This window comes from Sphaeramia orbicularis, chromosome 4 (genome assembly GCF_902148855.1).
Source record: "Sphaeramia orbicularis chromosome 4, fSphaOr1.1, whole genome shotgun sequence".
NCBI lineage: Eukaryota > Metazoa > Chordata > Actinopteri > Kurtiformes > Apogonidae > Sphaeramia > Sphaeramia orbicularis.
In genome coordinates this window covers 35,194,757-35,215,732 of record NC_043960.1, presented here as the reverse complement: position 1 = coordinate 35,215,732, position 20,976 = coordinate 35,194,757, and the positions used below count along the sequence as shown (strand labels likewise).

At 40.4% G+C, this 20,976-nt stretch overlaps 1 protein-coding gene across 1 annotated transcript; it reads left to right on the top strand.

Annotated features, from left to right (window-relative positions):
• Positions 1–281: 281 nt before the first annotated feature.
• Positions 282–20,706, top strand: cdh24a (cadherin 24, type 2a). The gene is made up of 14 exons (XM_030132776.1): positions 282–382; positions 3,741–4,617; positions 6,934–7,228; positions 9,301–9,420; positions 9,747–9,914; positions 11,952–12,133; positions 12,918–13,174; positions 13,268–13,404; positions 13,568–13,689; positions 13,811–13,928; positions 16,741–17,049; positions 17,206–17,398; positions 17,511–17,907; positions 19,129–20,706. The coding sequence occupies exons 2-14, from the start codon at positions 3,928–3,930 to the stop codon at positions 19,984–19,986; spliced, it is 3,846 nt and encodes a 1,281-aa protein (XP_029988636.1). The 5' UTR covers positions 282–382; positions 3,741–3,927; the 3' UTR covers positions 19,987–20,706.
• The last annotated feature ends 270 nt before the right edge of the window (positions 20,707–20,976 follow it).

Below are 20,976 nucleotides of genomic sequence, written 5' to 3'. Positions count from 1 at the left end.
CAAGGAAATGATACTGAAAAATACTATAAAATGATTTGGTTCAAGTGCAATTCATTCGACAGCCCTAAATTATAGTATAATAGAATTTTCTTGTGGTTTTAGAGTGTCTGTGTGGAATCCGATGGTCTCAAAAATAGTGTGCTTTATGGGTGGCTATCATCTGTGGAGAATACTTAAAACTAATGGAGAGGAGGCAAAGAGGGAGAAGGGAAGAGGCTGAGGCAGGGAGTGAGGGAGGGATAAATAGAGGCAGAGGGAGGGAGTCTGGGCTAAGTGGACAGACCTCACGTTGAGCTCGGATGAACCTCGCATCCTTTCCCACGTTGGATCATTTCAGCTCCGTTAAACCGACGAGGCACCGGAGCAGAGGCACAACCGCTCGGTAAGCTCTATTCTACTCTATTAAACCACTTTTGTCTGCTCAGTTTATTGAAGTGGAGCCACTTGACGTGACAAGTTTCCCCCGTCCGCGTCTGTACTTTACCGTTCAGTTTTTGTCATTTTTTTGGAAGGCTAAGCCACAGGCAAGCGTCTGTCCAACTGTCTCACTGTCAGTTTGACGCTCTCAAATAAGCACAAGCGGAACCTTTTCGCCTTTTAACGCCGCGGACCAGATGTTACAGTGCGCGAGCTGTTAAGGTGGAATAATAGAACAGAGAAAGCTTTGAAATGGTAAGCCACGTTTTGTTTTTGGGTGACTGAACTAAACGCCAAGCTTTGACAGATGGTACGGATAATGCCTTGCTTCCCCTCTCATTTCCTGGCTCGGTAACGTTTGTGCATATATGTTGTCGCGCGAGCTTGTTTTGCGCGCGCGCGCACACACTCACCTGCCGCGTGCGCTCACTTGACACGGGGGACGGTCTCTGGCTGAAATGCCTGGCTCCACGGACCTCGGGTAGGAAACACACATTTTGTAGGACGCCGCAGTCATTATAATAGTTAGCCCAAGTGTGTAAACCACATTAACGTGCATCAAGTAGGTCATTTTTCTGGCTTCCACTAACAAGACAAGGTCATGCTCCAGGCTGTTTAGTGCTTCTCCACTAGATATGCTAATGAGCGGTCCAGATGTGCGTGTGCGTGCGTGGATGTGGGTCTGTGTGGGACAACATTATTTTCCATGATATGCTCAGAGAATCCCCTCACAATACATTATAATGTAAAAAAAAAAATCCATAGATATTAGTAAAATTACATATAAAGGAATTAAAATAAACAGGACCTCCATAAAGTCATTCAGTCACACACAAGAGTGAGCTAACCATTTATGACAAATTTGCTCAGCACTGTGCTTTTGCTGTGGTATCATTTAAGGTTAAGCTGCCGGAGTGTCAAACCTTGACTATAATGAGGTGACTGATGTGCTGAGTACACTGGGCCTCTCTTCACCAGTCTCATTTGGAGAGACTTACTAGATTTCTATGTGTGCACTGAGCAGAAGAGACGCCTTGAGAATGGATGAGAGGTCTATAAGCATTAAGACGAATGACAGAAGGAAAAAAAGCCAGAGATGCTTAAATGGAACAGAATCTGTTCATGTCTTGGTTAGTTTAAGCCTGCCGGGGCTGCCCCCTTTCCCTGTACTTTTAACACCAGTGCCACCACCACTATCATCATCATCCTGCTTCCTCCGTCCCTGCCTCCCATCTCCCCCATTTTTCCCTATGTAAAAGGCCTGACATGCACAGGCTATTTTTAATAAAAATGAAATAGCCTTGTTGCAGTGAAGCGACTCGATGCAGAGTGAAGTGAGACTGAAACAGCGATTTGCAATTTAGAGCTATGTCACCACTCATCATTCCATTCTGAGCCAGCAACAGCAAATCGTCCTCACACTTTCATCCTCTATCCGTGCCTTACATTTCACACATATCTCATACGCACTCATAGTCTAAAGACTTCAAACAACAGTGAATGACATGTACTGCTGGCAATGTGGTTCTGCAGCAAAGCTGGCAGAGAGAAATCTAAGCCTTGAATCCAGTGTATGCTAATACACAAAAGCTGAGAAAGACAAAAGTGCTCTGGAAGAAGCACTTCTTGTATTTTGCTAGATTTAAGATGACGGAAAACAGATGCATTGGTTTACAATGACTGAACATGAAGCATTACATTTGGATGACTTGGTTTAAGTGAAGTGCAAAATATAAAAAAGAGTGTAGTGTCTTTTACTAGAAATGATGTGAAGAGAGAAGAAATTACTTAATGTTTCCTGTGATCAAATTCTTACATTGACTGTGTTCTGAAGCCTACTTTTTGAAACTAGGTCACTAAATGTACTGGAAAAGAAATTGGTTTTCATGTGTCCTTCCTTTCATATAAGCATATCAGCTTCAACATATCAGAAAATGGTATATAGCTCCTATTATAGAGTGTTATCAAAGGCTTGCGAATGAGTGTACTATAAGCCCACTCTGTCCTTATTTGCATTTAAATTAATCAAAGCCATTTTAACATACATTCGCAATCAAATGAGGCTTGAACATTTGGGTTTGTCAGAATACTCTGTGGTATTCATGTTCTTTAGCCATGACACTGATCATATGCGCAGCAGAACAGGTCATGCTGGGAAATCTCTTTAGCTGATTTTAGCATTTAAATCTGTTCCTGTAAATCTGGTCAAAATAGAAATGCCTTCATTAAAACTTTATTGAAATTTCTTTGAAGTTGTCTGTGCACCTGTGACTCACAGGGCACTGCAATACGTGTGTGTGTGTGTTTATGCACACATAATGAATGTCTGCACACATGCTTAAAGATGAAAATAGATTTAAGTGAGAAAAGAAAATTTAGATTCATTGCAGGAAATAGTGAAGCAGAGTGATGGATGCAGGTGGGACGTGGATGGAAAAACTGCGATTACACAGTTTCAGTCTTGTTAAGCCTCTGACAGATTTCAGTACATCAAGTTTTAAAGATCAATGGCCGGGATCTGACTTAAATACTAACGAAACTCAGATCATTAAACTTTTGGGAAATGAGGACAGTCATTGATTAAATTATTTATGAGCCTAATTAATCTCTTTAGGGGAACTTCTTTCACTACTGGGCATTGAGGCATGGGGAGACCATCTTTAGGGATGATATCAATCACCTGATGTCCGGGCAATTGTGTGTGACAAGGAACAGTAAAGTACCTGCGCTCCACCTCGTCGCCAGACCCACAGGCTCTAAATTAATTGAAACTTTTTAAGACCACACTTAACTCTCTCAAAGTATGATCGATAAAATGAACCCAAACACAATTCACATACAACAGATGGACAAAAATATAAGTAGCAGCATCTGGTGTGTACAAAGAGAATTAATCTTTTTAGGTATTGTTTAGTTTCACCAGATGTTAATATTTATAGTTTATACAATGCATCTGGTGAAATTAGCAACACACATTGTTAAAATATAATTTCATCTACAAATGCATCTCAAAGTACTGAATCTCTTATAAGATGAAGAGGACGTCATAATCCTTAACCTTTTAACATCCTCCTTCTTCATGGTGCTTGGCCTCAGGGTTAGGCTTATAATAAATGTAAGAAAAAATGCATGTATAGCATTTCATACAAAAGGCAACATCTTCTAGTTTCTGCAATAAACATGTGACTAAAATATGACCTTTGTTTAATCATGGCTTAGTTTTAATCCTAAGCCTTAAGTGAGTCGCCACTGACCTGTTAGATGTTTACATGTTTCCCTTTTCAGTATCTATTAAACACTACACTAATTTTGTCTTTTCACAGGTAATCCTGTACACTATGTGTGCTGAGAGTGAGAAAAAAGGGACACATTAAGGACTATCTGGGAAGACAAAAACCTGAACCAGGAGCAGAAAGAAGACACAAAGAGTAAAAACACAAGATGGACCTGCGTTTCATTAACACATTCATCAACCATTCTTGGAAACACACCAATCAGTGACCGTCAGCAATGGCCGCACTTATTGTGCTTCTTTTTCTTCTGTTCTTTAAAGGGGAAAGAAATGGCCTTTCAGAGGCTGTCAACCATTCAGGAGAAGATGATGATTTGCGAGTTTTATCAAACAAAAGACAACAAGATTTACTTCATCAAGTATCCATGGACACGATTGTTTCATATGTGGGAAACAACGAATGGGGAAGTCACTTTCAGAGTGACGAGGATGAAATGAATGCACTGCCAGATCTGGGTATTCAATTGACTGAGAGAGAACCACATGAGTTTGACTTTAAGACCAACCAAGTGAGACAAACAGCTGTACCTAAACCTGCAACTACTGCCAAATCCCTAACACCTAAACATGGCCGTGACCTCACTGTGAACCGTGAAAAAAAGACTAATTTGACTACGTCTAATAGAGAGGTTGCAGGTGTAATTAACGATCACAGTCAAGTGCTGAGTTCAGAGGAGGAGTACGCTCTCCAGGCCGGGCTCCATTTGGAGACAGGTGTCGACGTTCTGCCTGAGAAGACACGGGGACGCTCTAAGTGGGTCACAGAGTCTGAAGACGGTCAGTGGGGGCCAAACTTGCCAGGAGCAGAGCCTCGCTTTCACAGTCGCCGGCAGAGGAGGAGCTGGCTCTGGAACCAGTTCTTTGTGATCGAGGAGTACAGAGGCCCCGAGCCTGTGCTTATCGGGCGGGTAAGCTGTTGTCACAAGCACTCAGCATGCATGTGTGAATCACCTGTATCAGACTGCTGCTTTTATCTCTTCATATACTCCAGTCTTCACTGTCGCCACACCAGCAGCCATCAACTGCTGTCGGTGTCGCAACACAAAAAGTGTCTGAGGTGATTTAATCCACAACACACCTGAACCATTCGGATCCCAGGGGTTTACTTGTAGCATTTCACAGTCAGGCGCCCCACCGCTAATGCAGCTGCTGGCAGCTGCAGTATACTCGGAGTAGGATTATATCAGCTGTAACGCTAACAGGGAATGCTGCCAGCCACTTTGTAGCTAGCAATATACTTTATAGTGACAGTCTAGATTGGATTCTTACCAGTGCAGTATACACCTCATAAATGTTTAATGTCCCTCTCTGCTTGTTATTGATACAGTCAGGGAGGGGTGTTAAAGCAATCAGTGGATACACAAGAATACTCATTCCTCTCTGCAAGCACTGGCTAGATATTCATGTAATAAAGCATCTTTGCCTTGCAAGGAGTTTGGAAGCACAACATTTGCTCTCAGCTCTATTTGTCTGCCAAAAATAGAGAGACAATCCTGTCATGCATATTGTTGATGCAAAGTTTGAGGTGAACTATCAACAGTTTTAATCTCAGGTGACTCAGTCTGTGTGAAAAGAAGAATTTAGCTGCCAAAGAATCCAGTGCAAGGTGGATAAACCCGGAGAAAGATGTACCGCACGAGTGAGAGGAGGGGAAAATTCAGATTACAGAGAAGGAGAGAATATGACAAAGGAATTGGTAGAGGCAATTTCCCCTTTCTCCTGCTTTGTTTGAACGGGTTGGATAAATTTCTTTCCCACCGTGAGAGTGTTTTTCCATGCTGACTGAAGCACAGCAGGACTGAGCCAGCAATTAGACAGCGAGGAGAGGAGAGGCCGGGTAAAAAGAGAGGATGGAGCAGGGGGGAAAGCACAGAGCAGAGGAGCGAGATAGGCACACACTGACAAAGATGTCTCTCGTGGTGAAGTGTGGGATCAAAATCGAAGCTAGTTTTAAGGAAGAAAGAGGGGGAGGGATGGATAAAAAAAAACCTGAGTCCTTTATCAACCAGTTTGTAGGGTATGCTATCATGGGTTCCAATAATCCTCAACTTTATCCTTCAACATGTACACACCACACACACACCACGTGTACACTAATCTTATATTTTCTCCATGTCTGCATGCATGCATTTAAGCACTGTGTGTGAGTTGAGGCAGTGAACATATGTTGTGTACATGCATGCGTTGAAATACATTACTCTCAAGCTGACATTTATGCACTGCCTCAGCTACTATAATTCTACATTAAGATAATGCAAGCTTTTATTAGTCAGTTCCATACACCGGGGAGTTTCACATAGCAAATTACTGTATGCCTTGCAAATATTTCCCCCAAATTGTTCCATAAATTTGCAGGCAATGATTTTTGTAGCTGCATTTTAAAATTGCAGCTTTAGTTCATGCAAGTAAGTATCGACAGTGCACAGCAGAGGTTGTGAGTAAGCGTTGTGGATTACGAACATGTGCAGATGCGCCTTAAGGGTAGAGAGATGTGAAGGTTCCTGGTCAGAAAGCTCAATGTGATGAAGTCTGAGTAATCTCTTTAGCTTTCTATTTCTGTGTATTTGGCCTTTTACCTATCTAGCTCATCCTAATATCCTCTCTGCTATTAAATACCGGACTTGTATTGCACCAGACACCAAAACAGTCCAAAGGGAGGGAGAGAGGTAGAGTTGGGTAGAAAGAGTAATGTGAGCAGATGGACATTCTGTGTAACCAAGGTAACTTGATGAAAAGAGGAAGACACAAGAAATGAAAAAAGGTGGTTTAAAAGGTACAGGGAAGGGAAGTCAGGCAGATGGATTCACAAGAAGGGACAGATGGATAGAAGAGACAGAAAGATTTACAGATGGATATTGCCCCTGCTCGCAGAATGCATCTGTGGACATTCATGTAGGACATTTGCAGGGCTACTGTCCACAGTGATCGGATTTGCCCTCAACAAAACCCCCAGTGGCATGTTTGGTCCAATGAGTTAATTGGCTGTATGCATCAGTACTCATCCCAGTCCCATATGTATCTTCCACACCTGGTGCCATTCACTTCAGATTCACTGAGCACATCTCATCTCAACATAAATCATCCATTTCACACGGTCGTATATCTCAGTGCTTGCCAGACAGATAGATGAACGTTAATGAGTGATACCTGAATCAGCAAACTAACTCTAAGTGACATTGCTTGAAGGTGTTATAGTAATTTACTGTGTATGTTTTTATTTTTAGCTGCACACTGATATGGATAAGGGCGACGGCACCACTAAATATACGCTGGAGGGAGAAGGAGTGGGCTCTGTGTTTGTTATTGATAGCAACACAGGCAATATACATGTCACCAAGTCTCTGGACCGCGAGGAGAAAGATCAGTACCGTCTCATTGCAACAGCTACCGACCGCGAGACAGGCCGTGCCCTCGAGCCATCGTCTGAGTTCATCATCAGAGTACAGGATATCAATGACAACCCACCTGTCTTCCCCAGTGAACCTTATGTTGCCATGGTGCCGGAGATGGCTAACATAGGTAAACACTAAACACTAATTACTTTAGAATGGCATCTGGTAATAGTGTCCAGAAGTCGCATCGACTTCTATAAACTCAGAGGCATCTGTGATGGACCACAGCACAGGTTTGGTCTGCGTGCCGGTCCATCATGGATGCCTCCAAGCCCAAACAAGTTGACAGCACTTCTGGAGACACATCAAGCTTCCTTTTTGTACACAACATTTTAACTCTTTTTTGTGGATATAGCTCCTGTGTTGTAGTTCTTCACTGGCTTGCAGTCTTTCCCTTTATGCACATAAATTTTATCCAGATTCTATGAATCTTTAAATGATGTTCTCCACCATAGTGGAGGACATTTCCAGATACCTTCCTGTCTTGGATTGTACACTGTGTCTCATTTTGGATACTTCTTTTAAAACACTTCCATGCAGCACTCTTTGTACCTCATGTATTCATTTGCAAAGTGCATGATTTCGACAGGGTAATGTTGTCTTAAATCAAATAGCTGCTGTGCACTTACCAGAAATTGGTTCATCTTCCTTTTTTGAATGACAAATTGGAATCTGGTGGAGCTTTACTGCCAATGTATGATAGTGTTTGTAGCCCACAGATATATCTGCAAGCCTTTTTGCTCACTTGACTTCAGTTTTATTAAAATGAATTGTTCGGCTGCACTCTTCTGCTATATAAGATGGTGACTCCTGAGGGAGAAAAATGTCCAGTCTCTTCAATTTGAGGGTAAATTGATAATCTGCAGCCAGTGTTTGATTCAGAAGGCCTTTGTACCAAATCATGGTTACTATCACCTTGCAACTTCTGCAAGTGTGTTTCATTATTAACTCTCTCAACTTTTTTTTATATGTTAAAGGCCTTGTTGGCAGGAATGGATGCATATATGTACAAATAAAATCATGTTGTCTTGATAAAGCATTACAATATATACAATACAGACTTTGTATTTGCAAAGCTCACACACAGCAAATATGTCATGTAGTATATACAGCCTCACCAAAAAAATAGATAGAAAGCATTAAGACTTGACTGTGTTTCAATGGTAAAAGGGCGTGTAGTCTGATGAGTCTGTTCCAGAGTGATGGGTGCATCAGGGTAAGAGGAGAGGCGGATGAAGTGAATACCCATCATGCCGAGTACCTACAATACAAGCCTGTGGGGCAGTGTTAGAATCTGGGGTTAATTCAGTCGGTCAGGTCTAGGTTCAGCAACATTTAGGCTCAAACTGTGAAAGTATGGTTTAGGAGCATGACATCATTTTCACACATGGATTGGCCACCACAGAGTCCAGACCTGCCCCCCATAGAGAGTCTTTGATATGTGCTGAAGAAGACTTTATGCAGTGGTCCAATGCCTCTATCATCAATACAAGATCTTGGCAAGAAATTTATGCAAGTCTGGACAGAAATAAATGTTGTTAGCCTTTTTGTGAGAGTGCATAGGCTTTGCATGGTCACAGTGACATCACAGTGAATGGAATCTATAATCAAAGCTAAAGGTGGTCCAATGAAATATTAGAGTGTAGGAGTTTGTTTTTTTTTTTTAATTAGTCCAGACTGTTTATAACACAAGGCAGAATGGTAGATGAATAGGTCAGACACTGGGCTCTCACCCAGGAGAATAAATCTTGTTCATGATATCTGCTTGTTTTCAGTGTTTTTGTTTTGCTTACATTCATTTTTAATTTGCAGTTAGGCTTACATTTAGAAAAAATATTGTGATTTGGGTGAATAATGTTAGGAATCCTTTCCGCCAAAAGGCTTTATAGGATATAAATGTCATATAACTATACAACACGGGGGTGTAAATATTAAAGCTGGTTATGAATACATGGGTACAAATTTTCTCTGTCATTGCATACACCTGGGGTGGGTGTGTATAATGGTTATTTTATGTCATGCTAGAGTTCAGTGCTTTATCTTGTCATACTGTATGCAATAAGAAACAAAGTAAATGTAGATGTAAATCCCTCAGCTTTCTGTTTTATGAGCATTCTCTGTACCATTCCAGCTTTTTTGTGATTCAGGCTTGTGTAGTTTTTAAATTGCCTTTAAACTGTTGCCTCCTCTTTTTCTCAGGCACATCCATAATCCAAGTTACAGCCAGAGATGCCGATGATCCGTCATATGGTAACAGCGCCCGTCTGGTGTATGCCATTACCCATGGTCAGGACTATTTCTCTGTGGACCCTCAGACAGGTCTGGTCACAGCATCACATGCACCACTCTTACCCTCAAAGCTGGTTACTGTAGTATGTCTTCTGAGCTGATGATTACACATTACACTGCAAATCCCAGGGGAGCACTTAGATATCATATGTTGTATCTGTTCTACCGTATGTCCATGGTGAGTACGATGATTTTAAGTCATGTTTAAATGAATAGTGGAATAGTAGAGGAGAGGTTTTCTTTAGCTATACACATCTCAACACTGTCATCTGTAATCTTTGATGATAATTTCATCAGACGTTGTGTCAGTGGAAAATCTGTTACTGATGTGATTCTTTTGCTGTCGTCTTTGCCAGGCATCCTGCGGACAGCGGTACCTGACATGGACAGAGAAACTCAGGATGAATATCTTGTGGTCCTCCAGGCTAAAGACATGGGGGGGCATCTGGGTGGATTATCAGGAACTACAACAGTCACTGTGAAGCTGAGCGACGTTAACGACAACCCCCCTCACTTCCGAAGGAGTAAGCGCTGCTGTTATCAGACCACCACTTAACTGTCTGCTGCTTTCAATCTTACTCACTGTAGAGTATGTGTGTGTGTGAGTGAAGATTAAAATGATGAAACATCTTGTCACGGCATTCATGACAGCAGTCTGATATTATTTGCCTCCTTTGGGCCCTGGTGACTTGACAGGTTCGTGACAAGACATAAACTCTTGAGTAGCTAAAAAGATTGTCAGTCCAGCATTTCTGTTTCTTTTTATGCGCTCACTCTAATCATTGTTTTAACATTGATTGCAGTAAAATAACCTCTGTCAAAATGACTGGCTTTAACATCCATATGAACGCTCCACTTTGGTCCCTGAGGTTCAAATGGACTGTGCCTTGATGTAGAAGAGTGAAAGATCATGTCCGTTTTTTCTTATCCAAGCTTTTCCCTGTTTCAAGCTATTAATATTTCATTTTAAAGTTCAGTGCTTTCTGCTTCAATAGACAGTAAAATCACTGCAGAATGCGTCTAACACTTTGAGACATATACTGCCTTTCTCTATATGCAATCTCTCTGTTCTCTTTTTCCCCACTTTCCTATTTCTTCTTCCTGACAGTCTCTGTTTACTGCCGTTCATCTTAATGTTTAAAACCCTATTTCCTCATGCTGATATATTGTGCAGCAATACAATGCTTTATTGGAGCTATTTAATATTTCCAAATGCCAGCAGTGTGTTATTTATTTACTGATATCTGACTATATCATCCCTCCCACACCACCTTAGCCTGGGTAATTATTTTCTGTTTGACAATAACGCCACAGTTTAAGCAAACGCCTCATTTAGTATGCTCTTTGAATGCGAGGGGTGTGATATTTAAATGTTCTCCATAATGTGGGGGATTTGAATGATTAACAATCAGCGCCTGCATCAAGGTAGTGCTGTTCTGATTGAAATGAAAGCATCTCTTAGAATTTGTTGTTTGCAGCTGTGCAGCTTCTCAAAGCAACAAAGCCAAGGTACATGACCTGGTATAGAATCTGGCTGTTGCTCTTTCTCTCAGGATGTGAATAAAACAATGATGTGAAAATAGTAACTAGTTCTCTTAATTTAAGATAAGAATAGGCCTGAGGCAAGAGGTTATTATAAGCTATTCGCTTTCACCTCTAACAATTAGACATATGACTCTTGAGCTGAATCTAATGACTGCTTATTGTCGTTGTAAATTTGGCTTTTTTGTAATCATCCTAATTTTGAAAAAAAACCAAAAACAAATCTTGTGTCTTACAAACATGAATAGAATCAATATATAATATACTCCAGATGAAACAGCACATATTTGCTTAGACTAGCAAATTTTGGCATTTATTTCTTGCAGGATTTTCCCTACCATTATCAGTTTGAATGTGGAACACCCCACCCATTTTAGGCACAATGTCAGCCACATTAAAATAAAATCAATATTGAGAGCTTCAAACTAAAATGACTTCTCCCATATCTAATGGTTGCAGTCGGTCCCCAGTCGACTAAGCTTTTTACGTATTGTTTATTTATTATCTGCTCTAGCTGTCCCATTTTTTGTGCACACATAAAGCAATAATGGTGTGACTTAATATGTTTTTATGTGAAAAATATACAGTTTTCCTGTGTTTAGTCCTCCAAACCCACCACATATGTGCTTACACCATACAGAAACCTAGGAAAAACATTGCAATAATAAGAAAATTACATGAAAATTTTTAACAATTTTCATCATGCACAATTTTTTGCTTTCCTAATAAAACTAGCTCTATTGCCAAGAATTGGCATTCATTACACTGTCTGTTATTTAATTTTTACTAAAAAGCTCAGAGCCTGAAAAACAAAAACACCATGCCATAATACTTACAGTTTTGACTGTGGATACCAGCATTAAATGGAACCAAAATCTCATTATTGCAATCAAAATAATCACTAGGACACTAAACACCACCATGCCTTGTTTTGTTTCTGTTCAAATGGACTCTAATCTGCTATAATCATTCTGTGCTCGTATTCAGAATCATTAAACTGTTTCTTTTCTTCTCGGAAGGTGCATGGTCATTTTCTATCTCCGAGCTTGCTGCGCCAGGTGTGGAGGTGGGCCGTCTGACTGCCACTGATCCTGATCTGGGAGAAAATGCACAGCTGGAGTTTACAATCCTGGACGCTGAAGAGGCCGACATATTCAATATAACCGGAAGAGAGCGAGAGGCGGTCATTGTACTGAACAAGGTAAGTGATGAGGGACTGGCACAGACTCAGAGGAACCATTTCAGCTCCTCGCTAACATATCAAAGATCTAAAGCTGCATGTATTAAGGCGACACAGGTCACTGAATGTACTCAAATTAAATGCATGTTTAACTCTACTCACTCAACATTTAATGAACTATATTCATCTTATGCAATTTATATATATCATGTCTGACCAAATGAAATGGGCTTCTGAAATTACACAAGTCACTGAATATTTAAAATAGAACTAGTCATTTCCAGCTGCACTAAAACAACCTATCAACAAAATAACCTTAATGAAAAATATGGACAGTCTGTGAATTTATAGTATTAAAAACATGTTCTTTGTTCTCATGCTGCAAATTAATTAATGAAGTCATTTAAACACAAAGTGTTGCTGACAGGTTCAGATTCCCAAGGCTCTCTAATGGGCAATTAATGAGTAACAATAGACTAATAAGCAGCTGGTGACAAAAAAAAATGTAGCCACCTTGAACTGATTAGGCCATAAAAAAAGGAGAATTAATGTAAATTAGTGGTTTTAGTTTTTAAAGGTTTTCACAGTGTTGGGCATTCAGAGATAATTAATGAACAGAAACCTGATGAGCAAGTAAATTGAAATGAAATAAAGGATGAAGAGCCAAAAATACAAAGAGTTACAAAAGCAAGTATCATATATAAATCATTAAGTATATGGGAAAATGTATAGGGCGCATATTTATGAATCATGTATGAAATAGCACAGTCCACAGATTGTTCCTACTTTATTTTCTACTCAACAGCTGCTGGATTATGAGAGCCGCAATTCCTACACTTTCTCTGTGGAAGTTTCCAACCCTGTGGTGGATGCACGGTACTTAAGGAGAGGCCCCTTTAAGGACCAGGCAACAGTGCGGGTCATGGTACTCAATGCTGATGAGCCGCCGCGATTCTCTCAGGCTCGGTACCATCTGGACGTGTCTGAGAATTGCCCCCCTGTCTGCTCTGTCGGCCGGGTCTACGCTGTGGATCCAGACACAGGACAAAGCACCAACATCAGGTGGTCACTGCACCTTCACTCACTCATTCGCTCAATCAGTTGCCCCTCTTTCTTTCGCTGTCCGTCTTGCTCATGCCTTTTTCTGTATCTCAGGTACTCCATCGATCCCCAGTCAGACCCTGAGGCTCTGTTCCGCATTGCCTCTGACACAGGCTTTATCAGCACAGTGATGGAGTTGGACCGTGAGCAGGAGCAGTGGCATAATATCACTGTCATCGCCACACAGAGGGGTATGTCAGCCCCTCTACCCTCGGGTGTTATGAGCAACAGAGCTTACTTGAGTCATATGTCACTGGAAGCAGCCCCTGGGGTTTGGAATATAAAGTATGGAGTATGAAATTATAGAAATTCAGCAATCATTTTAACTTTGGGGTCGCTTTCCTTTTCTTTCAGACAATCCAAATCTTGTGTCAAGGGTTGTGGTTGCCATAGAGACACTAGACCAGAATGATAACGCGCCAGAGTTGGACAGGCAGTACGCAACGTCTGTATGTGACTCTAGTGCTCCTGGTCAGGTACACTTTATTGCCATCAGATTTATCTGCAAGGGACTGCAATTATTTAATTTAATTTTAACTTTTTGTCCTTTGCTAATACATTCTATGATGCGTAAAATCATGTTATTTTGTTACGCAGGTAGTTCAGGTCCTGAGAGCCATCGACCGGGACCAAGGAGGGCAGGATGTTCCAGTCCACTTCAGTATCCCCCCAGAGTCTGGCTCTGCCCTCAACCTCTCCATCAGAGAAAGTGGAGGTAGAACCACATTTCTGTTTGTCCCCTAATTTTCCCTTTTAATTTATAGTGTGGGGAACCATTCTGGACACTAATTGTACAAGTGTTGTATTTTGTGCGTACACTGGCACTGCACAAAACACAATAACACATCAAAATCAATGTTGTTATTAATTATTGGCTTATGCAAGGCTGTAATAACCCAAAAAATTCACTTTGTGCTTTAGTTTTCAAAAAAAAAAAAAAATCTAAATTTTGTTTTACTCATTGAAATAGGGGGTGATTTTGCAACAAAAAATGGCTTAAAATTGTAAACATGTTTAAAGGATAAATAAAAAGTTTATAGATCAGGTCAGGAAAGAAGATGATAAAAGATTTTAAACTTTAAAAGTGAAAAATATATAAATTTTGTAAATTTTATAGTACTTTTTTGAGTGGAGAACCATTTTGGGCACTAATGGTACAAATGTTGTATTTTTATAAATGGTGTCAGAGGGTGAAATCATTAAAATTAACCAAAACATCAATAAACCAGATCGTGTAAAGGTTTGGGGACCCCAGTGGTATCACAAAATTTAAGCTCATCAGTTAGTATAACATTTGGAGTATGACATTTTAGACAGATCTAGCTGATGATGTAAAAGGTATGTGGTACTTTGTATGACTTTGTTACTCAAAGAGAACTTGATGAAGACAAAAACCACAGAAATCATCTTTTGTTCAAGTTTGAGCTGATGTATGTAGGTTGTGTCATGAAATGAGAGCATGTTAAATGGTGATGAGCATTCTTAATTCATGATGAGAATGGGAGGCGTTGCAAGATGAAGCTTAGGGTTTTATTATGAGTTTTGGTTAGCAACTAATGACTTCTTATTGTCATTATAATCATTTGGCCTTTTGAGATCATCAGAAGATTCGCAACCTAGAATTACGGCTTCATTATGCGTCACTGGGCAAAAATTTCATAATAACCTTTCAGCGTGTTGTAATTCAAGTGATCTGAGGGAAAAATAAGATGCATCTCCTCTTGACTGTTTTCTGGCTGTAGAAAATCTACTCAATGATGTAAATTTTGAGAAATGTAATAAAATGTAAGATTGACAGGTTTAAATGTAATCAGTGTTAGGATTCCATCACATGTGACTCTACTGCTGTACTCTGTGGTTCAGGACAAAAGTAACATGGTAGCTCCCATGACTGTGACTTTTAGGCTTTACTTTTTAATAAATGCATCAGTCGACAACTCATCAACTTTGAATATGAACAAAGATGAAAAAGAAGCAGGTGGAACATGTGTATTTCAATTTCTGCCATTTTCTTTACATTTCTGTGTAGCATAAAGAGCTCCATAGCCTGTTTTTGTAAATCACAGTTTTAATTTAGATTAGATTAGATTAGATTAGATTAGATTAGATTAGATTAGATTAGATTAGATTAGATTAGATTAGAGTTTATTGATCCCACAACAGGGAAATTCACTGGTCAAAGCAGCCACAGAATAAAGTGCAAGAAAAAATGTGCACACACATAGTGCAAATGACAAACAAAATAAAAAATAATAATAGTAGTAAGTAATAAATCTCTATAGGCTATATACATATTTACATAAGAGTAGGACTGCATTATGTCAGACAGTACAGATGAGACACAAACAGAACAGAGTTACACTGCTGTGTTGTACAGTCTGTTGTTGTGTAAGTGTAAGCCTTTTAAATTCAATTGTATTACACAAGATGGTCCATAATAGACAAAATAATGCACGGCACTCATAGAATTGCACAGAATGAAAAGCAGAATAAGATAATATTTCCACACATGGATACATAGATTTCTTCTCCCAGTTGACTCATGTAACAATCATTACTGTTCACTCCCAGAGCTTCCATTGGTTTGTTCCACTTCTATGAAAAGAACATGAGTTCCTCTCCAGAAACAAGGATTTCCTTTTGTCAATTAAATGAGTTTCAACCCTCAACCCTTATACTTTGCCTCACCTATATTATGTTTTTCAGTGACTTATTCATGTTTTGTCAAAGGGTCCAGTACTTTTCCTTCAAACCTAACAATGGATTTGCTACCACAGCCTGTTGCTTTACTGATATTTACACACGCTGCTGAATTATGCTGGATTCCCACAGGAAATGAAGCCTGGTGCTTACATGAATTTTACATTTGGGACACTATTCCTTTTTTATTATCACTATAAATATATGGCAAGATGTAAACAGTATGTGATGTATTGTACTATAATTCTTTATATCTATTACATATTGAAAGTATCAAAGGCAGCAGCAACATTTTATCCCATACACCATAATCTATTACACAACACAGCAGTACACACCACTATTTACTTAAGCATGCACTTTTGTCCAATCTTTGAAAACTTTAACTAGTTTTATATAATCAACAATTTAAAAAATCTAAGCAAAAACATCATCAATGTCTGCATTTTAGATGCTCAAACCAGAAAATTTGGAAATTTAGACTTCAGAATTACAATTATCACATAGTTTTCTCTTAGGTTTCTGCCAATCAGTAAGTCAACCCAGTGTTTAAGAGCAAATCAGCAAAAATACAGTACAAGCAGAGTGTGTATGAGTCCAAGACTAAATGAGCACATTTTCACAAACTAGAGCAATTTGCCTCACAAATCAGTCCTCTTACATGTATTTTGGCCTCACTATTTTTTTTATGTGGGTATGCCAATACTGAAATGAAATAAATGCTGATTTTAAACTACTAAATGCATGGCACCAGCCAAAACCAGTGCCAGTTTGTTGTGCAGTGACTGTGTTAAATATCATGTTTTGTTGTATTTGTTTTTTATCAGGTGTGACAGCCAGCCTGGTGCTCCAGTCGGCATTGGAGCCCCTCCCTGGCTTCTCCTCCTCCTTACTCACCCTCTATGTGCCAGTTGTGCTCCGTGACGGGGCCTCCGGTCTAACCAACACTGGCACAGTCACTGTGACCATTTGTCCCTGTCTGCAGGGGGGTATGCAGACCGAGGACAGGGGGAGGCAGAGGGACAGGAGATGGGAGAGACACATGGTTTGCCTCCCTGTTCCCTCCGCCTCTCCGTCGCTCATATTCAGTTTGGTCACCTTACTGGCCATGCTGGCGTGTGTCACCACTCTGCTAGGTAAGTCTGTCAGTCCATCACTGCACTTCTGTATGTCTCTGCAGAACTATAAATATGTTGTTTGTGACCGTTGGAAAAGATGCTGAGTACTTGTGTCAGGTTGCTTCTGTAATGTCTAAAGAGTGTGTGGCCATGTGTCTCTTTTTTGCCCTTTAGTGGTGTGTGCACTCTCCCTGTCATTGCGCCATCAGAAGCGAGACTCCCACTCACCCTTCGAGGAGGATGATGTCAGGGAAAACATCATATCCTATGATGATGAGGGGGGAGGGGAAGCAGACACCGCAGCTTTTGACATTACAGCGCTGCAGAGCATGCACAGAATCCAGCACATCCACAACAACAGAAACATGTGAGCTGTGTCATAAAGAAATCAAAGTGTATGCTTGTGATGATGACTTTTGGGAGTGTGTGTGTGTGTTTGTGCGACTGTTTGCTTCTCTGACATTTATCTTTTGGCGCAGATGGTACACCCAGCAGAATCCGCCGAGGGCCAGAACGTACAGCTGGAGTCGTAACCCGCGCCCCGGCCTGGACCTTCAGCGGCCGGGCTCCGCTCCGCTCTATGGGCGCTTCTGCTACGGCATCCACACGCTGCCTGTTCTCAGAGATTATCCAGCTGGGCCCCTGGAAACCGGTTTGCAGCTAACTCAGCTGACCCATGGGCTCACTGGAGGTCATATCAACAATTCCCTTGTCATCCAGAACCAGAGCACCTTTGAGCCTCTGCTCCATTCTCCAGAGATGAGCTCCAGTACTTGCAAGGCAGAACACATGGTGGCAAAGAGTAAAATCAAAGAAGGAAATGTAGGCAGTGACGTGAACGCTGCTGACGCGGATAAGAATCTGGACCAGGTTAAGGTCAGATGATGAAAATATTGAGCAAAAATCCCCTAAACAGTATATTTGGGTAGTCTGCCAAGAGATTTATTTGTAATATTTCAACATCTTATATTCAATAATTCATGTGTAGTTTGAAAGAGAACTTTGTAAAAAAAAAAAAAAAAAAACATAAATTAAGAAAAATAAATAAATGGATTTCACTTTCAGCCAAGTTTTGAATTAGAGCTGTGCAAACTATCACATGTACTTGATTTATTTTGTTGTAGAAAGTCATGAAATTTTTAATGCAGCAGAATGAGACTCAGTTTTCACTCTTTTTCTTTCACAGACACTTTCACTTTAAATGGGTTGTGCACCAGGGTAAATATGCTTAATAATAATAAGAAGAAGAAGGAGAAGTACTAGGCTAGAAGAAGTAGTTGAATTTGTTGACAGACTTGGGTCTTTCAGCACTAAAGGTGTTCAGTTTGTCTGCCTGAAGAAGGAATGCATTTTGCTGGCACCATTATACATATATATATATATATATATATATATATATATATATATATATATATATATATATATATATATATATATATATATTATATATATTTTTTTTTTTTTTTTTTTTTTTTTTTTTTTTTTTTTTGTCTTATAACTGAAAATTTAACCAACATCAGATGAAATGTAAATATACTGTATGTACTTCCCCATTAAGGAAATACGTCAAATTTTTCCATAATGCCCAGGCCAAGTTTTTGTATAAATTGTGTTCCATCATATTTCTGTTTTGTGAGGAAAACAGTGGAAAAAATAGAATAAATAAAATAATGTTACAAAAACACACTGGATAGTGTTAATAATAATCAGCTAATACCTCGAGGAAATGGAGCTAAGTGTATAAATATTGCATATCCCCTTCTACTCCACCTGCTCATATGTACCCATGAACAAACACAATTAAGAAAGAAAATCCAGAAGCAATTAGATGGTATTAAAGCTAAGAAATGTGCCCAGACTTATTTAGAATAATAAAACAATCTTTAAAACAGTGGATTATTCTTCTCATAACTGATGCATGAGCGACTCAAGTGATGCTCATCAGGTGTAAAATGAATGTGATGATTCACCTACAGACGAAGTCACTCAGCTGAATTGTTGAAGTGTTGCAAATACTTTGTGTCCAAATAAAGTGTCACTAAAGTCTTTACAACATGTGCTTCTGTATCGTATAATTTCTCTTTTTTTCTTTTACAGACAAACCCTTCTGAATCTGAGTTGATGCCAGAAAACAGCCTTGCTAATCTGACCTATTGCGACCCAAATGAGTCCTCCTGCCAAAGTCACACCAGCTCCTCATCAAACCAGCAGGAGGGTCGACCCGGGTCATCACAGACTCAAATCAGCACCGGAGCCACCAGCTGTACAATCGACGACATCGATACTAACTCTTCTATTACCTCCATCTCAGAGCAGAATTATTCACATGATAGTCAAATCAATCCTTCTGTTTACCTGAAAGGAGACACATACAGCATTGTGGGCTCGCTGAATCCCAACAGCAGTGGGACATGTATGAACAGGAACAGCAGCAGCAGTGGGCTGTACCCGGGGGGGCTGCACCTACTGAACATGTACCGGCTGCACAGGAAGGATCTGACCCAGCAGCCTTTGCCCTTACCCGGGGGAATGTTTGGAAACAGCAGAGGCTGGGCGTGCGGCGGGGCGGAGCCTGCCAGAACAGAAGCCACCGCCGCCAACCCACAGCCTCTGCGAATGGAAGAACTCCTGAACATCCGTCTGGACCAGGTCACCTTTGACCTGTCACAGCCGCCATATGACTCACTGCAGACTTACGAGTTCGAGGGCCGTGATTCAAGGGCTGAGTCACTGAGCTCACTGGAGAGCGACGGAGAGAAGGACAGCAGCAGGGTGGTGGGAGGGATGGAGGAGTTAAACCAGAAATTTCAGCGGCTGGTGGAGATCATCAGGGAGAGGGAGAAGGAGAAGGAGGAGGAGAGAAAGGCAGCTGAGGGAGGTGAGAGCGCACAAGCAACTCCCTTGGAGACACAACCCGAGGACAAAGAAAAAGAACAGCAGAGATGGGATTTCTAGAGAACCAACACTGTAAGAAGAGAAAAGTTAGAGAGAGGAGAACCCTGTCGACAGTGACGGATTTAAACTCATCGTGGTGGCAGAATACACCACATGTGACAGCAGTCTTGCCCTCCCCCACTAGGAAAATCCAGGAGGCTGACAGTAGAGTCAAGATATGTGGTGGAAATCAGTGCACACTGTATAGTTATCACCTCCACTGTGTTTATGAATTGCATATGGATTCTGTCACTTTTCACACTGCTCTTGTAACTAATATTAATAATGCACTTGGGCTTTCAAAGCTTAAGTTATGAAAAATTCACTGTTTGAAATATTGATTCTTAGCCCTGAAAGCTGCATTGTTCAAAAAAAGGCTTCATCAAATATTGACTGGATTTGTTAAGTTTAATATTGATAGTATAATAGGGGCACACTCTCAAGAAATAAGTTGGAATTTAAATGCAACATTTGCATCTGAATTGAAGAGTTTAAATCCACACAAGCGTACGGAGCCCACACTGCCATGTGTTTACAGAAGGTCCCCAATGAGTCTGAGTGCACTCGTTTCTCTGTGTACTTTTCTATTCTGTTGAGAAATTCCTGCAAGTTGTGACTGTAAAAGTAGCAGAAAATGCTCACTATGCAATTTGCACAGAGTTAGAAATGTTTAGATAGTCACTGTCAAAGGCTGTTGTGTACTGTTGTGAAAGTACAGTAAACAATGTCCATATGTAGATATTTGTCAGCCTCGGCTTTAGTTGTTGTCAAAGAGGGGACGAAATTTGGAGGGGGACATTTAATGCGGTTCACACACAGTAAATGAAGGGACTGATTTGTAGTTAATACGCAGACATAAGCTACAACATACAGTGTTTAGTGCTTCCCATAATTTCACCCACACAGAATTATTTATAATTCACTTTTGTGTTGGCATTTGCTCATGTAGAATTATCTCCAAAGGCTTATTTAACTCCCACCTATTAAACCGACAAAATTAGGCAAAAGCTA